Source organism: Carlito syrichta, unplaced genomic scaffold (genome assembly GCF_000164805.1).
Source record: "Carlito syrichta isolate Samal-C Ts95f unplaced genomic scaffold, Tarsius_syrichta-2.0.1 Scaffold301806, whole genome shotgun sequence".
Taxonomy (NCBI): Eukaryota; Metazoa; Chordata; class Mammalia; order Primates; family Tarsiidae; genus Carlito; species Carlito syrichta.
In genome coordinates this window covers 81,572-105,729 of record NW_007245902.1, presented here as the reverse complement: position 1 = coordinate 105,729, position 24,158 = coordinate 81,572, and the positions used below count along the sequence as shown (strand labels likewise).

Here is a 24,158-nt window from a genome sequence, read left to right as displayed (position 1 = left end):
CCAAGATCCAGAGACCAGAAGAGGGTGTCCAACTGGCCTGGCTTCTGTCCTGAGGAGAGAGTCTATCCTCTTGATTCCCCCAGGAGGAAGGAGGTCACCAGAAATAACCCCACACACTTTCCATGCCCATACACAGCTGAAGAGAGACTTCCCTCAGGACATTCTGATGCTGTTAGGAAGGGGAGAGTAAGGCTAGACTGCCCAGACCCACAGAGGCCATGGCACCCTGTAGTCCAAAAGACAAGTGCATTTCCTGGATGCAGCCAAGTGGGAGATTTATGCCTAGGCAGGGTAGGCTAAATGTCTGCCTGGTGTTCTCCCCTCTCCTTCCCTTCTCCTCCCTCCAGCTCCTCTGATCTTCCCTCACAGGATTTCAGTCTGAGAAGACAAGGTTTACCCTCTAAGGAATCGTGGCATACAATAGAAAGAGCTAGGTAGTTGGGCCAGGAATGATTAATTTGAGCAGAGTCTGGAGAGGGAGAGTTGCCCGGAGTGGTCAAAGTATCTTCATGGCAGAGCTGGATTCCTGTGGTACAGCAGCCAGACAGGTCTCACAGAGAAGGATGTCTATGACAAGGGACAGCCAGGTCATGGAACCGGAGGCAGCACCCATTAGAAAGGGGGAACCAGTACAGCTGTGAGTGAACAGAGCTTGGCTTTTGAATTTTCATCTTATGCCATAGGTGGTTACTGCGGACTTACTGCGTGCATCTGGGCTGGTTCCTTGAGGGGGCACATGGGGACAAAAAGCACAGGCCCTGCTTTCAGGGAGGTGAGAGCCTGATGAGAATGATGAACATGTGCACAGGAGCAATAACATGGCAGAGTGTGGTGGTGGGAAGAAGTCCTGCCCTGTGAACAGTTTGGGAGGAGGTTATGGGTAGGCTAGGTTGAGGAAGATGAGTGGGATTCTGATCAGTAGAGCTTTGTTGGGGGCAGGGGTTATAGGAGAGGTAGGACACAAAATGAGAGGGGCTCAAACTCCCTAAAGGAAGTAGAGAGTAGAACGTTTGGACAGAAGCCAAGCACATCTGTCCTAAAGAAAATACCGGCACTTGGACCAGAAGGTGGGTTGGGGACACTGAAAAAGGTGTTGAGGTCCCAAGTGTTTAGGTTTTAGGATGGGGATTAGGGAAGACCTGTGTGTTTGTATAAGGCTTGGTGTTTTTCCAAGCTTTTTCTCATACCTAATCTCATTTGAGTTTTCCCCGTGAGCTTGATGGGGCATGTCTCAGGCGGCAGGAAGGCTCGTCCTGCATCGCTGCTTGCAGAGTTGGTGACACTGCAGAGTGACGAATCTTGTGACTTTAAGAGAGTTGCTCTTTAAAGGAGAAGGTTGTCTCTGTAGGATAGGCCAAGGACCGTGACTTCTGGAGTGTGAGTGATAGTCGTCTATAATGCGTCATTTGCTCATTGCCATGCTTCCTTTGCCACGGCCCAGTGTGTTTGTCCCCACCCTCACCCGAGTATCCTTCAAACTGCTGTGTGTAGAGGAGAACCAGTGCCCCATTGTATCTAGGGGCTCCCCAGGAAAGGCCTGGCTCTGGGCCTCTTCTTCCCCGGCCACAGTGCTGACTGTGGTTCTCAGCTCCAGCTGCATGTCAGAAACTTGGGGGAGCTTTGAACAATGCCAGTGGCCAGGCCAGGGCCACCCCAGTCTGTAGTACCTGGACTAGCTGAAGTATTACAAATATCCCTGATTTTATGGACAAGGAGACTGAGGCTCAGGGTTTAAGATCACTTGGTTGTGGTTACATGGCTAGGGAATAGCAGAGCCTGCATTTGAACCCAGGCAGTTAGTCTTTAAGTCCAAGCTTCACATCCCCTGCTGGCCGGACTGTCACAGTACTGGCTTGGCTGTTAATAACCAGGTGACAGCCACAGTTAGTTTCACAGCAAAACAAATTTTTAAAGGCAGCTTTCAAAATAAATGTACTCACAATGTGGGGCATTATAGTTTGCCCTGCCCCCCATGGTAGGGTAGATGTGAGATTAACAGCTGGAGTTATCTGTTTCTGAAACTCAGGTGTGGACTTTCAGGGCTGCTGTCTAGTGTGCAGACAACTGAATTGCTGGGGAAACTTCAGCAAGGCCTGAAGCTTCTTAACAACTGTGACCTTATCTGTTAGTTTCTGTCTTCCACAATGCTGGGTATCCAGTAGTAAATTTTTTTTTCTTTTCTTTTTATTTTGAGTTGGGGGTCTCACTTTGTTACCCAGGGTGGAGTGCAGTGTCATGATCATGGCTCACCACAGCCTCATCCTCCTGGACTCAGGTGATCCTCCTAAGGCCTCAGCCTCCTCACTAGTTGGGACTACAGGCGTACGCCAGTAGACATGAGGTCTCACTATGTTGCCTACGCTGGTCTTGACCTCCTAGGCTCAAGAATTCCTTAGTCTTCTTAAGTCTGGGATTACAGGCATGAGTCACCATGCCTAATTCAGAACTAAATTAGTAAATACTTAAATGAATGGATGAATGAATGAATGGGTGACATATTTGTACCATGCACTGTGAGCTCTCATCCTGCCAAACATAGCATGTTTCATCCCATCTGCAGTGAGTACTAGCCTAGATACCATCCTGGCTGGGGTTGCTTCATTTGTGGTGCAGGTTTTGAGAGGCATGTCATTAAAGAAAAATGGACCGAAACCAGTGCTAACTCTGCATCAGGCAGGACCCTTCATCCGAGGAGTCTGTGCTTCTGAGTTATGAAATGGTGGGCCCTGGGGCAGGTAGCAGGCTTCACTGGTTTCTTTTGATGTGGCCAAAAGTTCAATTGAACCTTTCTTCCTTTGTTTTGCAGGTCACGGCCAAGACTGCCTTCCTATTTATTTTACCTCAATATAACGTTAGCGTGCCTGCTGCAGGTAAGAATCATGGGTCTCCATCCTTCCCTGGCCCTGCTAACCATGAGGACTTTGAAAGCTTCCTTTTCCCGTCCATGTGCGATCTTGTTAGATATTTAAGCTCCACCTGCAGCCCTCTCCCACCGCAGTGATACAGCATGAGCAGCTGGAAGCTTCCCTTTTGTCTCCAGCTGTGGTCATTAGAAGAAAACTGCTGCACCCCAGGGTGCTTTGTATGGTCCCAACTCCTTTCCCTAGAGCATCTGGCATTGTCTTCTGTTGGGGATAGGACATGAGGCACCATGGTCATGGACCCATTCTAGAGTGTGGCTTCTTTTTAAACATTTTCAAGAGGAGAATGGGACGAATGTTGCATTTTGATAGTGCATACAAATGTACCTGGGGGACAGATTGCTGTACTCTGACTGGGCTGAACCCCGGGCCCAGGCTTATCATTGTCGTTGCTGGACCATGGTTGTAGCCCACTGACTGGAGCTGCTGCATCACAGGCTGATGCGCAGTCGCGGAGTACTTCCAAGGGCACCCTGGGAGACTAGGGAGCATCATGCCAGATACTGCATGGCCCTCACAGGTAGTTTCCAAGCCAGTTGAGGGGCTATAGCTCAAGGAGCAGCAGGGCCAGGTAGGCAGATGGCTAGACTGAACTGGGCGGAGGGCCTGTCTAAAAGAGTAACCATTCCTCATTTCCAACCAATTGTCACGTTGGAGTACAGGCCCAGGCTAGCTAAGAGCTTCCACTTTTTCCCTTCAAGAAAATAAAAATCTCTTTATAGGTAGAAATACCCTGATGGTGTCACTCTGTCACCTGGGTTGGAGTGCAATAGCATGATCATGGCTCACCACAGCCTTGATCTCCTAGGCTCAGGCAGTCTTCCCACCTCAGCCTCCTGAGTAGCTGGGACTTATAAGCATGTGCCACCACACCTGGCTAATTTTTGATTTTTTAAAATTTGTTTTTATATTTTGATTTTTAGAGAAAGAAGCAAGGTCTCACTATGTTGCCTAGGCTGGTCTCAAACTCTTAGGCTCAAGCATCCTCTTGCCTCAGCCTCCCAAAGTGCTGAGATTACAGGTGTGAACCACTGCTCCTGGCTGATTTTTAAATGCTGGTAACGGATTTATAAATGTTGCAAATGTGGTACAGGCCAGCATAGTGTGGGCCAAACCAACACATCTGAAAGCCAAGTCCTGCCTTCAGGCCATGGTTCTGCAGCCCTGGGGTTCTCAGGTCTCACCACCAGGACCTGGGTATTACTCCTTTCTCAGTGGCAAAGCTCTAGATGCCCTCTTGACCAACAAGGAAGGATTTGCTGACTACAGTTCTCTCCTCTTCATCTGTAATAGAGAGATGAGTTGCCTTGACTTTAAGATAAGATTTCTTTCTTTGTCTGACTCTGCCAACTACTAGCTGAAGGACTTTGGGGCAAATCCCTAAACCTGTGGTTTACGGAGAACATAGTTATGAATCTCTATCCCCTGAAGTCACTGGCCCGGTTTCCGGTGAAGCCATGCTTCTGGGGCAGCCAGCTCAAGTTTGTCATCTAAAGGTCCAACTGAGGGGCCTTGGCAAGAGAGGAAGGACACTCCAAGCCCTGAAGGAAGAGACTAGAGAGTGTCTCTGCCCTCTGTGGGCCAGGACACGCAGGACCCGCACCAGCAGTCAGGAAACAAGCAGATGCCCACTCTTCCATGACACACTCCATTGCTATTGGGCACCATGGATCATGGCTTGGTGCCATGTTGTTCAAGGTCAAGTGCAGGCTTATTTACTCCTGCCTTGTGAAAAAACCGTAATAACTGAGACACCTCTAGACCTAGCTGTACTTACAGTTTTCTTATTTAAATTTTTTAGTTAAAAAAAATTGTGGTAAAATATACATAACATACAATTTACCATCTTAACCATTTTTAAGGGTACAGTCTAGTGGCATTAAGTACATTCATGGTCACCACCATCCATCTCTAGAACTCTTTTCTTGTAAAACCGAAACCCTGTACCCCTTAAACACTAATTCCCCATTCTCCCTTCCCCCAGTCCCTGGCCACCCCCATTCTACTTTCTGTCTTTGAATACCTCAAATACCTAATATAAGTGGAATCCTGTAGTAGTTGTCCTTTTGTGACTAGTTAAAATTTATTTTTAAATATGCATTTTTTTCAAAATACATTTATGTGAGTGATATATAACTCTTAGAGAAAAATTGTAAATTATAGAAAAACATAAGAAATCACACATGACCCCCTCCCCCAGCAAAAGCTATACTTAAAATATTTTATAGTATTGATTTATAAACACTTTTTAGGAAGAACCTTTTCCCATGTCTTGGATTATTAATTCATTCAACAAGACATTTAGAAAAGCTGCTGAGTATTTCTTAATAGGGAGCACCACAAATAATCTAATCAACCTCATATGGGTATTTAAGTTTCCAGTTTTTATTGTAAATAGCTACAGCGAACATTCTTGTGGCTAAATTTTTACATTCGTTTATGATTATTTTCTTAGGATACATTCCTATTACTGGAATTTCTGGTTAAGCGGTATATACATTTTAAAGATTTTGTATATGTATTGCCAAAATATCCTCTGTTGTTTAATACTTGTGACCCATAATTCCTTAGTTATTTAGGTTTTTTTATAAATATAAAATGCACAGGCTTTTTAAAAATGTCAGAATGCTATTTTTTAAATTTGTAAAGAGAGAGCCAGTTATCAAATATTGTGCCGGTGTTTTCTTTTTCTTTCTTTCTTTTTTTTTGAATCAGGGTTTTACTCTGTCACCCAGGCTAGAGTGCAGTGATACCATCATGGCTCACATAGCCTTGACCTTCTGGGTGCAGGCGATCCTCCTGCCTCAGACTCTTCTGAGTAGCTGGGACTGTACTGTGAACAGGCACGTGCCGTCATGCCTGGCTAATTTTTATTTTCTATAAAGACAAGCTCTTGTTCTATTGCCCAGGCTGTTCTTAAATTCCTGTGCTCAAGTAGTCCTCTCTCCTCAGTCTCCCAAAATGCTGAGACTACAGACACGAGCCATTGAGTTTGGCCTGTGCTTGTGTTTTTACTACTTTTCTCCTTAAAGTCAACTTACATGAGGCACTGGATCATAACTCAATGCTGCTTTATTAATTTGCCATGAGGAAGTGCTGTCCTGGGTACCACAATGGTTGATGTGCATGTGACTAGACATCCCTTTATTATAGGAAGAGCATATTTGTGAAAGCCAGATCATGATCTGAGGCTTTGTCTTTGAGTTTGAAACTTTCCCAGAGAAACGTGCAGACAAGTGATGTCCTGAAGTCTCCATCCCACGACCAGGAATTAGAGCATAGACCATGTGCTCCAGGGATGAACTCAGAGCCTCTGGGCATAAAGAGCTCCTCACTGTGTTTTGGGGTGGGGGGCAGGGTGCCACTGTTGATTATATTATGCCTTCATTTTTTAAATTATTTGTTTTCGAGTCAGGGTCTCACTTTGTCAGCCAGTGGAGTACAGTGGCTCAGTCATGGCTCACTGCAGCTTCGACCTCCTGGGCTCAAGCGATTCTCCTGCCTCAGCCTCCTGAGTAGCTGGGACTACAGGTGCATGCCACCATGCCTGGCTAATTTTTTGATTGTTTTAAATCAAGACGAAGTCTCACTATGTTGCCCAGATGCTCTCAAACTCCTGGGCTCAAGTAATCCTCCCACCTCGGGCCTCCCAAAGTGCTGGGATTACAGGCATGAGCTACTGCACCCAGCCTATTTAATTAAGAGCATATTTATCATTCTAGACAAATATATGTGTGCCCATTGTGGGCCAGGCCCTGGGTGTAAAGTAATTTACAAAACTCATCTGATCTCTGACTTGATGGTTACCATTGATTAGGGAGGGATAGCTAATAAACAAGTAAATAATTAATAATAATGGTTGTATAGGGTGCTGAAAGAAATGTACAAGATCATGTGATCAGGAAAAGTACAGGGGTGATAACAGAAGATAATTCTGAGGAGCTGACTTTTGAGCTGAGTGTGGGGAGGGTTGTGTTTTGTTGTGGGTGTAGAGAGAACATTCTAGGCACAAGGATCAGCATGTGCAAAGGCCCCTCAGTGAGAAACAACATCTCTGTGTGTTCTGGTAACTGGACGTAGATCAGTGTGACTGGAGACAGCCAGGTTGGGCATTTTTCCAGGGTGGAACTATTGAATACTGCTCCCTGAATCCTCCTCCTGCCAAAACAGGCCTGGGTAAAGGCACATTTAATTGCATGCTAAATTGAGGAGGTATCAGTTACTTTAGAAAGAGAAGATAAAGTATTGTTAAATAGCCTATCTTTTATTTAAATCTTGCCATTTGATGCTATTTGAAACATGACAAGCAAATAATCAAGAGAGACAATGACCACAGAATAACCTGCTTAATTTTGTTTTGAGCTCCTTAATCACTAACCCAATATGGTCATGTTTGGTTTGTAAGAACTGAAGGAAAACAAACCTGTCTTTAGGGGGGGAAAAAAGCAAAAAACACATTACAATAACAAGTCTGTTAAGGCTGTGATTTTAAAAACCCTCTCTCCAAGTCTGAATTGTACTCTACTCTCGGAAATGTATCTTTTTTTGTATAACCAGGGCAAATTTTGATTTCTGAGCTTTCTCCTTTAGAAAGTGTGTAACTTGTTCAACTCAGCATTTAAATTGAATTTTAGGAGAGCAGTGACTGTTTCTCTACAAAGTGATCTGTCGTTTCTAAATGCTGTGTCTTCCCTTTGCTGAGGTCTTCCAGTCCTAAGGAGAAGAACTAGCAAGTACTGTGGATGAGGTGTTTTCTTGACAACTTGGTTTTACTATAACTCCCTCTTCTTCTCCACTCCCTTCTGCCCAGCTCCCAGTCTTCATTTCCCAGGATAGGGCTAGTGCCACACATTGAGGGGCTCATACACTAACAGCTTATTGTTGCACAGTTCTGGAGGCTGAAGTCCAAGATTCAGGTGCTGGCAGGCCCACACTCCCTGTGAAGTCTCAAGGGGAGAATCTGCTCCAGGCTCCTTTCCTCAGCTTCTGATGGTTCCGTGGCTCACGGCAGCACAATGCCACTCTTCACATGGCATTCTCTTGGTGTGCATGTCACTCTCTGTGTCCAGATTTCTTTTTTATACAGACACAGTCTTGCTGGATTAGCAGCCCAAGCTACTCTACTATGGCCTCATCTTTGTTCATTACATCTGCAAATATCCTGTTTCCAAATAAGATCACATTCTGAGACACTCTGAGGCACTGGGAGTTAGGACATCCACCTGTAAATTTGAGGGGGGTAGAACACAGTTCAATCCATAACACCAGCAATAAATGTATAATTTTGTGACTAATCAGCTCATTAAGAAAATCAAGCTCCATTCAGAGAGATGCATGCATTAATTGCGGTGAGAGGTCTATGCATCCTGGTGGAGCCCCTGCTACTCTGGTGTTTTGAGCTTTTCTTTAAGGTCACCAGTGATGAAGCAGGAAATGATTCCTTTCACCAACTCCCTGCTGTCCTTATTCCTACCTGCTATCCCATTAGGGTTGCCAGATTTAGCAAGCACAAATCCAGGACCGCCAGTGAAATTTTCAGATGAACAATGAATACCTTTTTTTAGTATAAGTGTAGCCCAAATTTTGCATGGGACAGAATTATATTAGAAAATTATTCACTGTTTCTCTGAAATGCAAATTTAACTGCCTGCCTGTGTTTTATTTGGTAACCATACACTCTGCCCAGCTCTGGCAAGGAATGAAATGTCAATTTTCTGGTCTTATCATTAGACATGCGAGTCTTTTTTCTCATTAAAATACCACAAGTTTTTAGTCAGGAATATATAAACCATAAGTGGTTAGAAAACAATAGAAGTTTGATTCTTTCCACAGGCAGACTCAAGACCTACTGGCTTCCTTTCTGACTAGGACAGGTGAGCCCATGCAGGCTAAGCATTTATTTATAAGGTTGTTTTGGGTTGCTGAATTGTCTTGGGCAAACCACATAACGGCTGGATCTCGATCCCCCATCTGCATAATCTAGAGCAATGGGCACTGCCTCAACCCCAGTAATTCTTGTAGACAGGAAGCCCTGGGCATCCTCTTAAGGGCTTGCAACTCAGACTTTCCGTAGACCAGCAACATCGGCACCACCTGGGAATGTGTTGGAAAGGCAGATTCCCAGTCCCACCACAGACCTACTGCATTAAAACCTACACTTTGGGCTGGGCTCGGTGGCTCAGTCTGTAATCCCAGCACTTTGGGAGGCTGAGGCAAGTGGATTGCCTGAGCCTGCGGGCTCGAGACCAGCCCCGGCAACTTGGCAAGACCTCGCCTCTACAATAAATCAAAAATTAGCCGGGCATGGTAGCGCACGCAGTTCTGGCTACTTGGAAGGCTGAGGTGGAAGGATCACCAGAGCCCAGCAGGTCGATCCTGGGGTGGCTGTGAGTGTGCCACTGCACTCCAGCCTGGGCGACAGAGTGAGACTCTAACTCAAACAAAACCACAAAAACCTACACTTTAACATGATCAGGTGGTTCCTGGGCCCATTAAAGCTTGAAAAGCGTGGCTTCAAGTTAGATGGGTGAGCAATTCCAGTTAGGGTTCAAATAATCCTGCACTTCTGACCTCAAAGATAAGATAGGGAAACCCCCAGCAGCTCATTTGCACGTTTCTGTCCTCTTCGAATTTGTTTTTTTCTGTAAATATCTGGTCTGGGGAGGAGATGGAGGGTATTGCTGGGTTGAGTTGGTGTCTAGCTGGGGCTGCATCTGCCTAAGAGGTCAAATGTGGGTCGGATGATGTGGGTCAGGGTCGTGGCAGCTTGGATGTTCCTGAGCCTGCCTCTTGCTGCACACTCAGATAAGAAGGCTGAGGTTGAAGGACATCTTCATGAACACGGTTTGTTTTGCAGTGATCAAAGGTGACAAGGACCCATCCCTTGGCTCTGTGAATCCCATCTGGTTTTATTACTTCCATCTGCTTTGTTGCATTTTGCAGCTAGACACGAAAAGCCTGGGAACTTCTTATACCATAGCTTGGCCCCTTCTAGGGTGAGACACACTGCCCATAAAAACAACCTTCGACAGATGGTTTTAAAGCTTCATTCAGCCAAAGGCCTTTGTCCAGGGCTCAGAGCGCTTCTTCTTCTTTTTGCTGGTTGGCGGAATTAGCGTTATCTCTTACTTGCATCATATACTGAAAGATTGGCATCACATGTCAGACTGAGCCCTTATGTGTAAGATGAGCACATGGAGGACAAGAAAGGGAAGAGACAGGTGGGCAGCAGTAGCTTTGGAGATGGAAGCCGTACTTGATTACAGATGAAAGCTACCTAACCTGGACCCGTGGCCTGTATGGCTGATGGAGACTTGAGTCTCATCTAGCCTGGCCTGATCCTTTTACACCCAAGGTGACTGAGGCTCAGAGAGTTACTTGAAGTTCCTAAGGATGCACCAATAAGGGCCAGAGAGGCTGGGCTGTTCTTACTCCATGCAGCACCCAGTCCTGGAAAACTTGAGAAAAGCCAAGTTTGGTCGGGCGTGCTGGTTCACATATGGAACCCCAGAACTTTGGGAGACCGAGGCAGGAAGGATCACCTATGGCCAGGAGTTTTAGACCAGCCTGGGCAACAAAGCAAGACATCATCTTTACACAAAATAAAAATAGTTAGCTGGTGTGGTGGCACACACCTACAGTCCCAGCTTCTATAGAGGCTGAGGCAAGAGGATCACTTGAGTCCAGGAGTTGAGGCTGCGGTGAGCTATGATCACACTATTGTACTCCAGTCTGGGTGACAGAGTGAGACCCTGTCTTTAAAAAAAAAAAAAGAAAGAAAGAAAAGAAAGGCCAGGTTTTCCAGATGTAGTGGTAGACATAGGGGATCCCACCCCAGGAGGCAGAGACTTGGTTCTGTCCTGGTCCTGTTGGGCCGTTACAGCCATCAAGATCCCCTCTGGCCCTAAGGTCTTGTCTATGTGAACAAGAAAAAAATGAACCAGAGCCCCCTCAGTGTTCCTGGCCTTATAGGTTGGCCATCTAAAAAAGAGTGGGGGACCAGCCTCTAACCTAAGACTTGTGGTCAGTCAGTCTTGGACTATTTTTTTCCCCCAATAACTAAAACATATTAAATGCACTAAGCATAGCAATTGTGCAGAAAGGTAGACATATCCTAAGTGCTCACCTCAGTGCATTTTCACAAACCGACTCCTCCTTGCCACCTAGAAGGGTTCCTTTCTAGCCTCAGCTTGATTTTCTCTGATTCTGGCATCCAGAGAGTGTCCCACGCGGTGTGGTGTTTCTAGAGGCTTCAGTGAACAGGACTACTGTGTTGTCGTGGCACATTGTTGAGTGACCTAAAGCCTCGACAGGCCCAGAGCCTACAGACCTCATCTTGAGCTGCAGCCACCAACCCCTTTTCCTCCAAGTCTCTTTTCCTGGTGAATCGTCTCGCTCTTCCCCCGTCACACCCCGCTGACCTGGACTCCTTCTCATGTTTTCGCTTGAACTTCATCTTCCTGTTTCTCCAGATCAAAACTTTTCTTCTGTCTAGCTGGAATAATTTTGTCCTTGTCAATTGTTTTAAATGAAATTATTTTTCATTCTTGATATAACGATGGAGTTGTTGAAACTATTTTTATGCAAGTGAAAAAAGGTCCTAATTTTAGATTTTTTTTTGTTGCATGTGATCCTTGGGGGATTATTTTTTTCTTTATAGCTCTCAATGAATTTTTTAAAAAGTTCCTGCCTTCCCTGAACTGTGAGCATGCCTCACGTGTGACAGCCTACTGCATGGGTGTGTCATGCCCAGGGCATGTTGTGTGGAGGAGCCACAGATTTGTAAACCATGGTGGCGTCTGTATCAAGAAGACAATTCAGAAGCTAGGATTTTTCTTATTAGATTCCCTTCATCCCTTCTGTCATCTTTGTTACATCGTTTTATATCACAAAAGTCTCATTTATTTTCCTTCCTTACCATAAAAACAGAGAAAATATATTCCAAAGCATGCAGTATGGGGTTAAAGTGGTAACTTTGAAGATTGGTCAGTTAGATCTTTAATTCTCTGGGAGGTGTGTGTGTGTGTGTGTGTGTGTGTGTGTGTGTGTGTGTGTATTTGTGTATTAGTTTCCTAGGGTAGCTGTAGTAAAGTCCCACAAACACGGTGGCTTAAGCAACAGAAAGGTGTTGTCTCACAGTTCTGGAGGCCGGAAGGGTGACATCAAGGTGTCAGCAGGGTTGAGTCCTCCTGAGGGCTGAGGAGGAAGGCTCTGTTCTAGGTCTCTCTGGCCTGTCGGTGGCCATCCTCCCCCTGTGCCTTGCCACATCATCCTCCTTCTGTGTGTGTCTGTCTCTCTGTCCAAATTTTTCCCTTTTTAAAAGGCTACCAGTCATGTTGGAACAGGTCCTACTCTGACCTCATTTTAATTTATTATCTCTGTAAAGACTCCAGCTAACATCACATTGTGAAGTATTCGGGGTTAGGACTCCAACATACCTTTTTTGGGGTTGTGGTAGGGGCATAATTCAACCCATAGCATGCATGCACATACGTGTTTGTGTGTGTACACGCTGGCATGTCTTAGACGCATGTAACTTATAGTGACACTGCCACTGCCACGTCTTCCAGATTGGGAGGCTTGGCAACCTGGGGAGTCTGGCAGGGGTAGAGGTCAGAATGCTGCCTTTAGAGTCTGTGTGCCCCTTGCCTGTCTGAAGCCCCTCTCTTTTTCTCTGCCACCTCGGGAGTGGGACAGGCCTTCAGGGTTTAATGAATGTGCCCTCTGTGTGATTTGAAGGGGCGTCGGGAAGCAGACAGGACTGTGAGGAGATGACAGGCATGGGCCTGGCATTGGCAGCATGTGTGGGTCCTGGTCCCACTCCCAACTCGCTGCAGGGACTGCTTGCCTCTGAGCCTCTGCTGCCACGTCAGGAACCAGGGATGGCACTCAGGATTACCCTGAGGAGTGAATGATATCTCTGCGAGCCATGCTTAGTACAGTGTGTGGCACAGAGCAAGGGACTTCTGCTCCTCTAGCTTCTCATTCCTTCTGCTGGGAATGGTCATCGTGATGCCTCTATTTACAGAGTACCTCACAATATTTAAGTCACTTATCTGTTTTATTCTTACAGCTTTGTGAGAAAGGTAGATGGTTTTATCCCCACTGCTCAGAAGGGGTGACTGAGGCAGAGACACCCTGGATCACATGGCAGGCAAGTGGCAGCTCCAGAAATGAGCTTCAGGTCTTTTCATGTCTGCTCTGGGCCCCATGGGGGAAAAAGTAGAGCAATGAGGTAGAGAAGATACCACTGTATTTGTACAAAGCAAAAAGAATGTGAAGATTTATTTTAAAATGGTGTTTGAATAGAAACACACATGGCTCAATTAGAAATCTGTACAAAAACAGCTTTTGGCACAGATCTAACCTAGATCAGGGTTTTTTGTACAGTTGGAACCTAGACCAAGGTATAGTGTTTCCCACTTCCTAGCTCCCTCCTGCCCCTTTCAGTCCGTGACTACAGAGCACAAGTCCTGTGTCCCCCTGTCCTCATTCGGTTCATACCCCCATGCCCTGTGGATCATCACTATTGTCTCCTATTTCCCTTCCAGAACTTTTTACCTGACCTCCCAGTGTTGCTTTATGCAAATGCAAGTTTTTCTTTCCCTCCTTTCCTACATAAAAGGTAGGATACTGTATTTTCTCTTCTGTACCTTGCTGTTTCCCCACAAAATAATGTATCCTATATATGAGTTCATATCAATATGTAGAGAGCAGCGGGCTCGGTGGCTCAGCCTGTAATCCCACGCCTTGGGAGGCTGAGGTGAGTGGATTGCCTGAGCCCGTGGGTTCGAGACCCGCCTGGGCAATGTGGCGAGACCTCATCTCTGCAATAAATAAAAAATTAGCCGGGCGTGGTAGCGCACGCCTGTAGTTCCAGCTAAGTGGAAGGCTGAGGCGGAAGCATCGCCGGAGCCCAGCAGGTCGAGGCTGCGGTGGCCGGGAGCGGCCACTGCACCCCAGTCTGGGTGACAGAGTGAGACTCCAACTCAAAAAAAAAAAAAATATGTAGAGAACATCATCATTTACTTTGAAAAATGGCATTGAGGTACATTGCATGCAGCCAAGTGCACGTGGCAAATTTGCACCTATGTGCACATGCCTGCAGCTGCAGCCCAGACCAAGATGCAGCCCTCAGCCTCCTCCTGCCCCTTCCCTCAATACTCCTCCCAAGGTGGCCACTCTCTCATTCCTGAGTCCCTTCATTCCTTTTGACCTGTTCTTGATTTTGTTTCTCCCTGATGGTTTTAAGCAGCTCCATTGCTTTCCTCAGCGCTTTGTGCATTTTAACTGGGTCAGTATCACCTGGAGGCATCATTCTGATCTACTAGGCCTGGGGCAGGGTCCAAAATGTGCATTTCTTTTTTCTTTTAAATTGTGGGGTACAATTCAGGGTTAGGTATACAGATATTCATTGTGCAGGTACTCTTGTTGATGAGGTGTGCCCCTGCTTCCCCAGCAGATATCAACTACTGTCAGTCCCATCTCCCCGCCCTCCTCCCCCCTCCCACCGCCCCGCGGTTTCCCGCTACTGTCAATCCTTTTCTTTTTCTTTTTTTGAGTCGGAGTCTCACTCTGTCGCCCAGACTGGAGTGCAGTGGCCGCTCCTGGCTACCGCAACCTCGACCTGCTGGGCTCCGGCGATCCTTCTGCCTCAGCCTGCCAAGTAGCTGGAACTACAGGCGCACGCTACCATGCTCGGCTAATTTTTTGATTTATTGTAGAAATGAGGTCTCGTCAAGTTGCCCAGGTGGGTCTCGAACCCGCGGGCTCAGGCAATCCACTCACCTCAGCCTCCCAAAGGTGCGGGATTACAGGCTGAACCACCGAGCCCGGCAATCCTTTTCTTATAGTAAAAATGTGCATTTCTACGCTCACAGGTGTCACTGGTACTGTTGGCCCTGGCCACATATTGAGTAACCCTATGTGTTACGACTATAATTTATCTACCAGTGCCCTGTAGATGAAAATAACGTGGATTCTTTCCACCAGTTTACTGTTAAAAAACAGTGCTGTGCTGTAGTGCATAACCTTGTACACAAGTCATTTTTATTGTGGCAGATACTAGTTGTAGGAGAAATTCCCAGCAGTGGAATTGCCGCATCAAAGGGTTGATACATTTGTAATCTCAACAGAAATTGCTAAATTGTCCTCCAAAACAGTGGTACTGTTTTGCATTTCCACCAGCAGCCGGTGAGAGAGAGTGTTTCCCCACAGCCTCAGCAAGAGTATATTGTCAAGCTTTGGATTTTTGCCAATCTGATAGGTATGAAATGGTATCTCAGTGTAGTTTTGAATTTGCATTTCTCTTCTGTGTAAGGCTGAGCATCCTTTTAAATGTATACAGGCCATCTGTGTTTCTCTTTTCTGTGAACTGTCCTTTGCTCATTTTCTGTTGCCTGTGATCCTAGCACTCTGAGAAGCTGAGTTGGGAGGACCGCTTGAGCCCAGGAGTTTGAGAACAGCTTAGGCAACATAGCAAGACCTCGTCTCTACAAAAAATCAGAAAAGTAGACAGGCATGGTGGCGTGCACCTGTCCCAGCTACTCAGGAAGCTGAGGCAGAAGAACCACCTGAATCCAGGAGGTCGAGGTTACGATGAACCATGATTGTGCCACTGTATTTCCAGCCTGTGCAGCAAAGTGACTGATCAAAAAAACAAAAGCAAAACAAAACAAAATCCAAGGCAATCTTTATTCTCAAATTCTAGGAGCTTTTTACATATTAGCAAGATTAGCCTTTTGTCTCTAATCTGAAATGTAAACATTTGCTCGAGGTGATAATTTGCCTCTTGATTTTGTATATGGTGGTTTTTTTTCATATGTCAAATCTGCATATATATATATACATATAGAGAGAGTAAAAGACTCAAAATAATGTGAAAATAGAGTTGGCTGTAAGCATAGACATGAATAGAAGTAAATTTGACAAATCCAGATTTGCAAGGATTAGGAAAGAAACTGGGAATACATTGATGCCCTTTAAACAACCAGCTTTTCAGACAAAGGAAGCGGCTTCATGGGCAGATGCCCAGACTCTAATGAGTTTTCAAAAGCAGATGGGATGGCAGTGCCAAGTGGACGCCAGCTCAGGTCATGCAGAGGAGGTCAGAACCTGCCCAGTAGTATATCCAGACAAGACTGGAAAACGTGAAGGCCAGTAGGAGAAGCTGCTTCCAGGTGCTTACAACAGGAAACAGGAAAATATCTATTAGTCATAGGAAACAAAGCAGGAGGTCATGCAGGATGTGACTCCCCAAAAAGGACAGCCACTCACAGAGGCTGTCAAAACAGCCAAGGCTCATATTGATTATTTTGGGTCTCTTTTTAAACTGTGATCAAAGATAAGCAAAGCAAATGTCACTCAGATTTTATGGGAGGTGGGATAACCCACCACAGTGGGAAGGTCATTACTGAAGGTGCTTTCTTGGAAAGTGAGATTTATTCCTAAGCTAGAACATGCTGACATACTCCATGGGGGTAGAGGGGTAGAAGACTTCGAGAATATTGGTGTTGGAGAGGGGTCAGGGGTCATGCAGGTCAGAGGTTGCACATCCATGGCCTGTGGTCAGAGTTGGCCTGCAGACGTGTTTTCTCAGGCTAGTTTGGTGTTGGCCCATACTGTGTTTTCTAAAATTTTTGCATTAGTCACCAAAGTTGTAAAATCAGATGATTTCATGTAAAGGTTTCTCTCTTTGCTTTGGAAGTTTTGGGAATCTAGCCACTGGGCCAGGCCTCTCCAAGAGCCACAGCAGTTGAGAAGCAGCTTCCTTGCTGTCTCCCTCTCCTCACGGGGCATGCACACTCCAGAGTTTTCCACAGTTGTCGTTCCTTTCTAGTATATCCCCCGACCCAGGCTGCCTGTCACTCGCCATTTATCCTTGTTTTAACTGTTGTATTTCTTTTAGTAAGGTTAAAAGGAGAGTGGGTATTTCTTAAAATTACTTCTCTCTGGAAGTGGAGATGTGAAAGATAGGCCAAAAGAACAGTGTGTTTAAAGAAAAACAGTCAAAGGCACATTTTTTTGTGGAAGTCAAGAATATGACCTGCTTAAGGTGGCAGGCCTCTGTGTTTAAAAGATATCTTTGGACACCTGGACCACTTGGCTCATTCACGTTCGCTGGCTGGTCCCTGGAGGCATTTTGTTGTGACTTGCGATCATAGTCACCTCTCTAGTCTAATAGCCCAGAGATGTGCTAAACTTATTCTTCTAAAATACAATAGGTTATTGCCCAATAATTGCTGTTGTTTTTGAGAACCCATGTAAGATAGGGACATCCTTATAAGGAGTAGGGGTTCTAACATGGGCAGTGCAAAGATTTTTATAAGAATTAGTGAACAAGCAAAAATTTATGAAGAGGCTAGGTGTGGTGGCTCACGCCTTTACTCCTAGCACTTTGAGGGGCTGAGGTTGGAGGATCACTTGAGCCCCAGGAGTTCAAGACCAGCTTCAGCAACATAATGAGACCTTATTTCTACAAAAAAAAATTAAAAAATTAGCTGGGCATGGTGGCACGCGCCTATAGTTGCAACTACTCAAGAGGCTGAGGTGGGAGGATTGCCTGAGCACAGGAGGTTAAGGTTGCAGCGAACTGTGATTATACCACTGTACTCCAGCTTGGGTGACAGAGTGAGATCCAGACTCAAAAAAAAAATTACAAAGAAAGAATATTTTAAAAACATCAATTTGTTTAGAGAGACCTAGAAGAACACAAAGATCCAATGTCTTTGTGGATGCCACTGACTTTCCTACTCCGATCAGAAGTAGGAAGATGGCAGATTGGGGGAAAGCACTAGAGATCATCTATGTGAACCAAAGTACAGCTCTTGAGTATTTGTGTAGGATGCTATTCATTGTGACTGTAAGAGAAAGATCAAAGGGGTGGCATGTTACCAGTAATGAAGCTGTGGCGGGAGGGGCTGGGAGGGTTGTGCTGACCTCAAAGTAGCACTTGGTGGCTAGGCTAGAGCCTAGGAACTGGGAGACCTGAGAAATAGACCCTGTCCCTTAACTCTCTGAACTCTGCCTCTTCATCTACTTTCTTTACACATCTCATGAGATGGTTACAAGGACCAACAAGTTAATGCATGTTGAAGAATTGTGAAACCATGAAGGCTATACAATACAGATAAGATTCCAGAAGGACCAGAGAAACATTCCCCACAGCCAGTCCATCAGCTAGTTCTCTTGGTTCCATCACCCTATCTTGTCTTCTCCCCTTTGCTCTGTCACCCTCCTGGTGCAGGGCACCCACCATCACTTCGCCCTCACCCAGAATTCCCACTGGGCCTCCTGACTACCTTCCTGAGTATCAGTCGGCTTTGTGTTGCTACAAAGAAATACTTGAGGCTAGGTAATTTATAGAGAAAGGAGATTTATTTGGCTCACAGGTCTGCATGGCTCTGGCATCTGCTGGGCTTCCGATGAGGATTCAGGAAGCTTTTACTGGTGGCGGAAGGCAAAGGGAGGTGGCATGTCACATGGTGAGAGCAGAAGCAAGACAGAAGGAGGTGGTGCCAGGCTCTTTTAAACAAGCGGCTTTGAGTACTAATACACACCAAGCCTTTCATGAGGGATTCCCCCCAACCATGACTCAGGCACCTCCCACCAGGTCCCACCTCCAACACTGGCACCACATTTCAACCTGAGATTTGGAGAGGACAACATCCAAGCTGCATTACCCAGCATTCATCGTTGCCGCTCTAGCCCGACCCCCATATGGCAGGAGGAAAGATCTTGATAAACATGTGACTTGATAAACAAGTCCTCCAGCAGCTGTCATTGCCTTTAGGGTATAATCCACATGTCTTGCCATAGCCTATCAAGGGCCCTTCCTGACCTCCCAGCTCTGCAGACTTCAGCCTCCCTTCTCTCTCAGCCTTTGACTCAGGTCAGAGCATTTTTATATCTGGCCACTTGTTTTTTGTTATTTTTTATTTACTTTATTGTATTTTTTTGTTTTTTTCAGTTGAGATCTCACTCTGTGGCCCAGGCTCACCGTAGCCTCGACCTCCTGGGCTCAAGCCTCAGCCTCCCAAAGTGCTGGGATTATAGGCATGAGCCACCATGCTTGGCTTGTTTTTCAGTTGTGGTAAAATGCAGATAACACAAAATTTGCCATCTTAGTCATTTTAAGTGTACAAGTGGTGTTAAGTACATTCACAGTGTTGTGTGACCAATCTCCAGTACTTTGCTTATTGCAAAACTGAAACCCCTACCCATTAAACAGCAATTCCCCATCTTCCCCTCCCCCCAGCTCTTGGCACCACCATTCTACTTTGTTTTCCTGAATTTAGAGCAGAGAACACTACTCTAGATACCTCATGGAAGTGGAATACAGTTTTGTTTTGTTTTTTACTTTCTTAACATTATGTCCTCGAGGTTCACATCGTAACATGTGTCAGAATTTCCTTCCTTCTTAAGGCTGAATACTGTTCCGTGGTATGGACAGACCACATTCTGTTTCTTCATTCTTTGGTCCATGGACACATGGATTGCTTCCACCTTTTGGCTGCTGCGAACAGTGCTGCTGTGAACTTGTGTGTACAGATATTTCATTGAGATCTTGCTTTCAGTTCTTTCTAGCATATACCCCAAAGTGGAACTGCTGGATTCTCTTTTTTTTTTTTTTGAGTTGGAGTCTCACTCTGTCGCCCAGACTGGAGTGCAGTGGCCACTCCCGGCCACCGCAGCCTCGACCTGCTGGGCTCCGGCGATCCTTCCGCCTCAGCCTTCCAAGTAGCTGGAATTACAGGCATGCGCTGATTTTTTTTTTGATTTATTGTAGAGATGAGGTCTCGCTGCCCAGGTGGGTCTCGAACCCGCGGGCTCAGGAAATTCACTCACCTCAGCCTCCCAAAGGTGGATTCTCTTTTTAACTTTTTGAGGATTCACCATAAGTACATTTACAGTGTTGTGCAGCCAATCTCCAGAATTCTTTTAATCTTACAGAACTGAAACTCTATAACCCTTAAGCATCACTTCTCCATTTCCCCTCCTCCCAGCCTCTGGCAACAACGCACAGGGTTCCAATTGCTCTACATTCTCAACAACACTTGTTTTTTTCTGTTTTTGTAGCCATCCTAATAGGTATGAGGCGATATCTCACGGTGGTTTTGATTTGCATTTCCCAGTGATTCGTGATGTTGAGTTGTCTTTTTCTGTCCTCATTGGCCATTAGTATTCCTTTGGTGAAATGTCTTTTCAAGACCTTAGCCTATTTTTTTAATCGGATTGTTTGGTTTTTGTTACTGAGTTGTCCTTTGGCCACTGATTTTCAGTAGACGAGGATTTGGTGTGTACCCACTAAGCCCCAGGAGAGCAGCAGCCATGCCCATGACACTCACTGCCCCGCCCCATGTCCAGCATGGAGCCCTTCTCAGGTTTGTTGGCTGGTGAGGATGCTTGCAGGCAGCTCTCAACCTGCATTCAATCCTGTTTCAAGAAGGGTTTAAGGCTGTGGTCACATCTCTTCGGAGTCATAGTATTTGGGGTCAAGAATGGCAGGTGACCCTCAAGGGGCTTGAAAATGGATCATCTAAAGTTCTCACGGGTGGCTAGGCTCAGTGGCTCAGCCAGTAATCCCAGCACTTTGGGAGGCCAAGGCAAGTGGATTATTTGAGCCACAAGTTCGAGACCAGCCTGGGCAACTTGACACGACCTGGTCTCTACAATACATCAAAAAATTAGCCGGACGTGGTAGCGCGCATCTGTAGTTCTGGCTACTTGGAAGGCTGAGGTAGAAGGATCCCCAGAGGCCAGCAGGTCGACACTGGGGTGGCCATGAGTGTGCCACTGCACTCCAGCCTGGACGATTGAGTGAGACTCCAACTCAAAAACAAATAAAAAATTAAAAATAAAGTTCTCATAGGAGTTATTTCAATGGTTTTTAAACTGTGCGTGTTTGGCTGAGTATAAATCCCATTTTGTCTAGTAACGATGGTCTTGATGATGAAACTTCGCATGTGTTTAGTTATTTTATAATTTCAAAATATGGTTCCATCAAGTTGGACTCTTTTGATCCTCCCTTATGAAGAAGGCAGGGGAAAGTAATCCCAGCTTCACAGTTGGTGAAGCAAAGACCAGAGGCTGGGCTGCATGTCTCTTCTCCATGTTTTCTCCCCTGTCCTTGGAGCCTGACTGCCCCTCCCAGATCTCAGCCCTTCAGTGGTCCGTGGCCAAGGCTCATCAGTTCTCTGTCACTGACAGCCTTCTCCTCCCTTCCTCTCCCTGCTCTCGCCTTGACTCAGGCCCATGGTCCCTCACCTGGGTTATGGGGACAGCTTCTCAACTGGTGTCCTCACGTCCAGCCTGTTTGCTGCTGCCAGAGTAAACGTTCCACAGAGCAATTTCATCATTTTCCTGTTTCATAGGAATTCTTGGATGTTTCCACACGGCCTTCAGGATAAAGTCCACACCCTTTCATGTGGTGTACAGGCCGCGGGAGCAGCCTTGCTGGCCATAGCCCCCTCCCCCACCACCCCCTCACTCCAGCCTCAGTCTCCATCCTGTGTGATGCCGCTTCCTCTGTTGGGTGTCGTCCCTCACTCCCTACCTGGTTCCAAGTTCCGATGCCATCCTGATCAGTCACCTTCCACCCGCCACCCCAGCTGGGGTTGCACCCTCACCTACCCTTGCTGACCATGTGCTTCTCGGAGCTCTGCCTGTCTGCAGTGGAGCTGGCCTCTGTGGGCTGTCTCCCTGCTGTACTGGGGGCTTTCCAGCAGGGTGGCATCTTTCATCTCCATGTTCTAACGGTTAGCCTAGTGCCTTTCACAGAGCAGGTCTTTGTGGAAAGGAGGAGGGAGAGGAAAAAGGAAAGTTTGTCTGATTTCAAAGATCATGTTCTCTCTGTCTTCGACAGCTCCTCTCAGCCTCACACCACCGCCCACAGTCACATTCTTCCAGGCCACGGTGACCAAGGTCAGGGTGGCCTCCCAGGGCAACCCAATTGGTGTTGCTTTGTTCCCTGGACACCCTGAAGCAAACCGAGCCTGGCCCACCTTCTGTAAATGTGTCCCAGCAGAGAGATGACTCATGTGTGTGTGATTCAGGGCGAATGCCGCACAGCTGGAGAGGCGGCCAGCGTCTGCCTGGGGGACAGAGGATTCGCAGAGCAGCCCAGACCCAGCATGCGGCCACCAGGCCCTCGCAGCCCTGCAGCCTGCTGCCTGCCTGGAGCGAGGGTGTACAGTCTCCTCTGTTTGTGGAAAGTGAGGCTGCAGTATCAGGGCTTCACAAGACTTCCCTCTCTGGGATTCTGATTTATTACTATTTTTTTTTAGGCTACAAAATTTATTTATATGAATATTTAAACAGAGATAGGGGTCTTGCTATGTTGCCCAGGCTGATCGTGAACATCTGGGCTCCCACCTCAGCCTCTAAGTGCTGGGATTTACAGGTGTGAGCCACCATACTCAATCTAATTTATTACTATTAAATAGTATTTTAACAAACCACCATTTAGTGGATGTTTGCTGCAAATCACAGGCAGTGTGATAAGCAAATTATCTTATTTAATCCCCATAGTAATGCAACAAAAAAATAATAACACCTACATAAATAGCACTTACTGTGTGCCAGACACTGTTCTAAGCACTTTACATTTATTAATTCATTCAATTCTCAAAGTAATTCTACAATGCAGGAACTGTTGTCCTCATTTTATAGATGAGAAAACTGAGACGCATAAGGCCACACATAGAGGTGCCCCAAGCCACATAGGAGGTAGAGGACAAACTCAGGCAGTCCAGTTCCTGAGTCCATACTCAACCCCCACACTGTGCTTCCTCGATGCAGTGTAACAATAGTCCCAACCTGAAGGGGAGGAAATTGAGGCTCAGAGAGTTTCTCACGTATCCATAGTCACACAGTCAGTGAGTGGTGGAGTTTGGTTGTCTCCAACCCCTGGCTCCTAATTGCTGTCCTCTCCTGTCCAGACTCCAGAAACACACGGGCATCACAATATGGCAGTGCGCTTGGTTCTTCTTAGACCTCCCCATTGGATGTCACCTACTTCCCATCTTATTTCAGTTTTGGATCCCAGCGCATTTTCTCATCACAGAGATGTTGATGGGCCTCTCATTACCTCCACAGACAGTGAGACCGTGCACTACCACTATGGCCCGAAGGACCTGGTCACCATCTTGTTCTACATTTTCATCACCATCATCTTGCACGCCGTGGTTCAGGAGTACATTTTAGATGTAAGTGACAGGTCTGATTCTGAGATCAGACGCTGGGGAGATGTCTTGGGGTGGAGGATTTTGCCTTGGAGGAGAATGCAGCTCTGAATCCATTTCCCCCCCTAATTTGCTTGTTTACTATAAATTACAGGCAGTGTGATAAGCACATTATCTCATTTAATCCCCATAGTAGCCCAACAACAACAACAACAAAAATGATAGCAACTACCTGGTTGGTTCTGTTCACTCACTACGTTTTGGTTTCAGTCCCCTCTCACAACCTTCTCTGGTCAGCACATGGGACACCAGTGTCTGTTTCATAGGAAGAAAGCTGTCCAAAATTTGACAAGATGGTGTCTTCATGAGTCTGCTGCACATAGCGTGATTGGGGGGTATTTTCTTGACATGTGGGCCAAAGACATTCACCTTACTTTTCCAAAATGTTCGCCTTAGATTAAACATAGACTAAGCAACTCATGCACACAGCAAGTTAGACAAAATAACTTGGATTATGACCCGCTGCAAACTTCTAGTGTTGTTTAGGCCTTTTGTGGGGAGAAAACAGGAGTTTAAAACTTGCCAATACAGATACACCCATATATTATTAATGTGTGGGGTTTTCTTTATTCTTTAGAAAATCAGCAAACGGCTTCATCTCTCCAAGGTCAAACACAGCAAGTTCAATGAATCCGGACAGCTCGTCGTCTTTCATCTCAGCTCGGTGATCTGGTGCTTCTATGTGGTGGTGACGGTGAGTGATCCTCGGAACTGCCGGAGGCGGGTAGCTGGGGCTGGGCTGCAAGGCTGTTCTGACTCTGGGATTGCTAATAAAATGAGTGCGAAGGGCTTAGCAGGGAAGAAAAAGAGCAAGGAGCAGGTTTCTTAGAACCTTCTTAGTTCCTTAGAACTGGAACTGTGTTTACATTCTCGTGGTGGTGCAGCAAGAGGCCAAGTGATATAGATGACTGGAAGAATCACCTTGTCCAACAGTCAATATGTGTTATAATTATTATGTGATATTGCAATAATGATACGACATAACACTGCTTTGCTT

At 46.1% G+C, this 24,158-nt stretch overlaps 1 protein-coding gene across 1 annotated transcript in view; it reads left to right on the top strand.

Annotated features, from left to right (window-relative positions):
* Positions 1-1,397: 1,397 nt before the first annotated feature.
* The window catches only part of TRAM2 (translocation associated membrane protein 2), a 35,162-nt gene continuing 12,401 nt past the window's right edge, over positions 1,398-24,158 (top strand). The window contains exons 1-4 of the mRNA XM_008055269.1: positions 1,398-1,600; positions 2,674-2,870; positions 23,016-23,125; positions 23,739-23,855. Of these exons, the coding sequence (XP_008053460.1) occupies positions 1,398-1,600; positions 2,674-2,870; positions 23,016-23,125; positions 23,739-23,855 (627 nt within the window). The remainder of the gene's footprint in view (positions 1,601-2,673; positions 2,871-23,015; positions 23,126-23,738; positions 23,856-24,158) is intronic.